The following is a 5,091-nucleotide window of genomic DNA, read 5'->3' as shown; positions in this document are numbered from 1 at the left end:
CCCTCAACTCCCTTACAGTCAAAGACACGTACCCTGTGCCCAACCTCCAGGAGTTCTCTTCACAACTCTCCGTTTCTACTATTTTCTCCAGGATAGACCTCGTCAAGGCCTTCCACCAAATAACCGTCAACCCAGCTGACATCCCGAAGACTGCCATAATCACACCTTTTGACCTGTTCGAATATATTAGAATGCAACTCGGTTTAAGGAATGCGGCACAAACCTTTCAATGCTTCATTTATGAGGTCCTACGAGGAATTCCTTGCTGGTTCGCCTACATCGATGATCTTCATCGCCAGTCCCGGTGAAACCACTCACAGACAGCATCTCCACCAAGTTTTCTCCCATCTATAAGATTATGGCGTACAAATCAACGTCAACAAGTCCGAATTTGGAGTCACCTCCATCAACTTCCTTGGTCACTCAGTCTCTCCAGCATCCATCACTCCTCTTCAATTTGAGTGTGAGTCCATCCAGCAGTTCCCAAAGCCGTCCACTTAGTGCCAGCTCAGGCACTTCTTGGGATGGTGAACTACTACAACCGCTTCGTTCCTCACTGCTCACTCCTGCTGCAGTCTCCGTACGCCATGATCAAACCCTGCAAGATAAGACAATCTGTCACTCGTCAGGATAGCCGAGATGGCTTTTCTTTCAGCCAAGCAGACTCTCAGTGACGCTAACACGCTCTGTTTTTCCGCTCCAGACGCAGACACCTCTATTGCCACAGACGCCTCTGACTTTGGTGTTGGTGCTGTCCACCAACACCTCGTCGACGGATACTAGAAGCCGGTCACCTTCTTCAATAAGTTCAATCCAGCGGAGTCCAAGTACAGCGCCTACGACAAGGAGCTGCCCGCCATCCACAAGACTATCAAGTGCCGCTTCCACGTCTGCACCTACCACAAACATCTCACCTAAACGTTCAACAAGAACAAGGACTCCTACACACAACGATAGCTGCGCTGCATGGACTACATATCACAGTTCACCACTGACATACGATATGTCAAAAGAGTCGACAACGCCCCAGTTACCACCCTCTCCCACAACATCTCTGCACTCATGTCCTCTCCCGTCAACTACGCCGCCATTGCTGCAGACCAGGCTGGTGACACCGAGATGCAGCAATTCCTGACAAACCCTGTTATGAAGAGGATCATGCTTACATGAATCCAGGTCACTGTCTACGCTAACGTATTCAGTGATGCTTTTCGGCCATACATCCCGGTGAAGCATCGATACCAGTTCTTCAGACAGCTGCACGACCATTCTTACCCTGGAATTCGCGCCTCCCAGCAGATAATGATCTGCCATTTTATATGGGAAGGGATGAACAAGGATGTCAGACAGTGGACACGCACCTGCATCAGCTGCCAAGCCTCCAAGGTGACACGCTATACCAACTCTCCGACAGCCACCTTCACAACAGTCTCCGAGAGATTCGACCACGTGCACATAGCCCTCGCTCGACCACTACCCTACTCCAACGGCCATCGCTACCTGCTGACCTGTGTGGACTGTTTCACGCGCTGGCCCCTGGCAGATATCACCACCGACTCCGTCGCACAGGTCTTCATCGCCAAGTGGGTCTCAAGGTTTGGCGTGCCTCTCAACCTCACCTCTGACCGTGGCAGTCAGAGCCAGCGTGTAAGTCAGGACTCTTCTCGCTATCTGCCGCTACAGGACCTCCAGCTACCATTCACAAGCCAACGAAACAGTTGAGCGCTTTCATCGCCAGCTCAAGTCTTTCCTGGCAGCCTCAGCTCAACGAGAAAATTGATCGCCCTCCCTTCCTCTCATCCTCTTTGGTATCAGGACCTCCTTGAAGACAGATCTCCACAACTCCTCCGCTGAGCTCGTTTATGGCACCATGCTCAGACTTCCATGGGAAATCCTTCCTGCCACACCTGACCCTGAGCCCTGCAGCATTCAGGACTTCAGCACGTGCTTCAAGAGTGCCATGAAGAGCTTTCAGCCAGTGCAGCTCCGCGCGTTCCCAACGAAGACCTTCGTCCACCAAGACCTTGCAACCTGCTCACATGTCTTCATCAGAGTGGACGCAGTAAACAAGCCTCTGCAGCAGCCATAAAGACCATCACCATCAGAAGACATGGCTCTACTGACGTCGTGGCCATAGACCGTGTCAAGCCAGCCTATTCGCTGACATAAGCCATGCGACCAGCACTCCTGCTCCTTCAAACATCTCACCACACCTGAAAAAGACAGTGTCGTTTCTCCTATCTCGTCACTAGGAGGGAATAGTGTAGTGATCATTGTTTTCCCAACCCAACGTTTTTTTTTTTTTTCATTCAACGTTTTCTCTCACTTCATTTGCAGGACAGAATGAAGCAAAGTAGAATTTTCTCAGTGTACGTATTTATCTGTATTTTCATCAACTAGATAATACTTGTTTTTGTATTACATTGTGTTATATTATTGCATTATTGCATTTCGTTATATTGATGTTCAACAAATGCACATACATAACTAATTTGTATTTTTGCACAATCGAAGTTAGATATGTTAGATGCCCTTCTTGCACTAATGTGCTTACACGCAAGTGTGCAGTAAAATATGTATACATATTCAGAAAGTAAAGCGCTTAGTAGGAGTCACGACTGGGCCACGGTCGGGGTCGGACGTGGTCGCTGCCACGCTCCCTCTGACCTACCTTAAACACCACGTGTGTCGTTCCCGCCTCGTTCAATCGTCATGGCATTCAACAGTGACCAAGTGCTAGTGCTGAACAACGGTTCAGGGAAGAGTACAAGAGCATCCTCTTCTTCAGCATCCCTAAAGTGCTCCACACCCAAGAAAGCGGCCCGTAACCTGGTGGAGGACAGCAGCAGTGATGAGCGCTCACCGAAGCGAGCCACCCGCAGCCTCCAGCCTTCATGGCAGGAGGACAACGCTACCGAAGCGGACCGGGCCCCACTCGAGCTCTCCGTTTTCAGCGACGTGGTGCAGCAGCAGCAGCAGGACGGCGGTGAGGAGCAAGGATGGACTACCGTCACGACCAGCCGAGCTCGCCGCCACCAGCCCCCGAGGCCCAAGTTCAAGCTGGGCAGCCTGGGCGAATACGAGAACTCTTACCGAGCCATCTCTGCCCTCGAGAGGGAGTATCCGACCCTTCGGATACAGGTAAGGGTTAATCTCAAGGGAGAGCACGTGGTCACGCCCAAGGACGAGGATTCCACGGCACTCCTGCGCCGCATCTCGGAGGAAGGAAACAGGGTGCTCCTCCTCGACCCAAGCGAAAAGAGGCACAAAGTGGTCCTGGAGCGCTACCCGCTCGACCTGCCTCTCGAGGCGGTAGAGGCTCACCCTCAGGTGACCTCCGCCCAGCGTCTGACCTCCAGGAGGGACAAGTTGCCCACGAGACAGGTGCTACTTGTGTGTGTGGGGCCGCCGCCCGCCAAGTTGGATCTCGGCTGCTGGGGCAGATACTCCCTGCGCCCCTACCAAGGTGAGCCTGTAAGATGTTACAGGTGCCAACGGTACAACCACCTACAGGCGCGGTGCGAACATGCCGCCAGGTGCGGCGTGTGCAGCCTGCCCCACCCGACGGAGGAGTGCATCGCCCGCCATAAGGCCAACGAGGCAACCACCGCCAGGTGCCCAAACTGTGGGAAAAACCACCATGCGTGGAACCCCCAGTGCCCTGAGAGGCTCCGTAGGATGCCCCGTTCACGCCAGCAGCAACAACAGCAGTCTCAGGCGCCACCAAGGCGGCAACGTCGACGTCGCCATAAAGCGTCGCATGGGCAGCCCCGGCAACAGATCGCTCAGCCCCAGCAGCAACAGTATCCACCACGTGGCCAGCCAGGAAGGTCAGCGCGAGATCCCGTTGCACCCGCCTCACCTCCAGTCAGGTCAGCTTGGGTCCCGCGGCAGGCCCCCTCAGCCACCCCCCCACCCCCGTCCCAGCCAGCGGCAAGACCGGAAGGGATTAACCAGCAACCCCCTCACCGCCGACCCGAGGTACAGCCTCCAGCCATAGGCACGGAGAGCCGCACCCCCTTCGCCCACCCCTCCACTCGCTCAGGTAGCACCCCTACCAAGCATGCTCGAGCCAAGCCCCACCACCCGAGCAGCGGCACACAAGGGAGAGACCCTCCCGGCGACGCCCCCGCCCGTGCGGCGACAGGCCCAGCACCGACAACGGTGAGGAGGAGAGCCATGGTCCCGAGCGATCCTCTCCACGGGGTGCCCGCCTGTCTCAGCGAAGAAACCCGCGCGGTGGTCAACTGCCTCGTGGCGCGGTGCAGTTGATGGCGGAGCTGCTTGCCAGCCCTGATCACGTCCCCGCTAGGCGGGACGATCTGGACGCGCTCCTCCGCCAGGAGACGGCCACGGCCATCTCTGCGTGCGGCCTCCTGCCACCACCGCTGAACTCGAGGGACCCACGTCTGTGCCCCTCCCTCCAACCACCAGACCTTCACCACCAACATGGAGAGGAGATATGCTGAGGGCGCCACCCACGCGGACCAGCCTGCGGGGCCCCCCAGGCTCAGAGTCCTGCAATGGAACGTGCAGGGCCTGCGACCCAAGAAACATCAAGTCCTACAGGCCGTCTTCGAGGAGCACCTTGACGTTGTGCTCCTCCAGGAAACACTGACGCCCGCCGACTTTGAATGGAGGGTGGCGGGCTACACCCTTCACTCGCTCCCCACAGCGGAGGGCACCCGAGGCTGTGCAGCACTGGTGAGGAGCACAATCCCTCACCGTAGGGTTGCAGCCCCAGTCAACTGCGGGGACGGTGTGGAGGTCCTGGCGCTGGAGCTGCAGGTGGGAAGTCTCCCGCTCCTGGTATACAACGTATACAGGAGCCAGCGACACCAGCTGGAGGCAGGAGAGCTTCTCACCCTCGCCTCCCACTCCAGTCTCTTGGTTGCGGGCGACCTCAACGCCCACCACCCCAAGCTACAGTCACCGTCCTCAGCCAACGAAACGGGCCGCCACCTGGCCGTGCTGCTCGAGGACATTCCTCACGTGTGCCTTCTCAACACAGGGGAGGCCACCCACACCCGGGGAGGAAGGCTTGACCTCACGTTGGTCTAGAGTGACCTGGCGGCAGGCGCTACGTGGCAG

At 56.5% G+C, this 5,091-nt stretch overlaps 1 protein-coding gene across 1 annotated transcript; it reads left to right on the top strand.

Annotated features, from left to right (window-relative positions):
- Positions 1 to 966: 966 nt before the first annotated feature.
- On the top strand, positions 967 to 2,089 carry LOC135113856 (uncharacterized). Its single transcript, XM_064029479.1, has 3 exons — positions 967 to 1,108; positions 1,415 to 1,647; positions 1,829 to 2,089. Exons 1-3 carry the CDS (start codon positions 967 to 969, stop codon positions 2,087 to 2,089), a joined length of 636 nt encoding a protein of 211 aa, XP_063885549.1.
- Positions 2,090 to 5,091: the final 3,002 nt, after the last annotated feature.

The sequence above is a fragment of the Scylla paramamosain genome, chromosome 26 (assembly GCF_035594125.1).
Source record: "Scylla paramamosain isolate STU-SP2022 chromosome 26, ASM3559412v1, whole genome shotgun sequence".
NCBI classification, from domain to species: Eukaryota; Metazoa; Arthropoda; class Malacostraca; order Decapoda; family Portunidae; genus Scylla; species Scylla paramamosain.
Note: the sequence above shows the minus strand (reverse complement) of the source record. Positions and strands in the feature narration are given on the sequence as shown.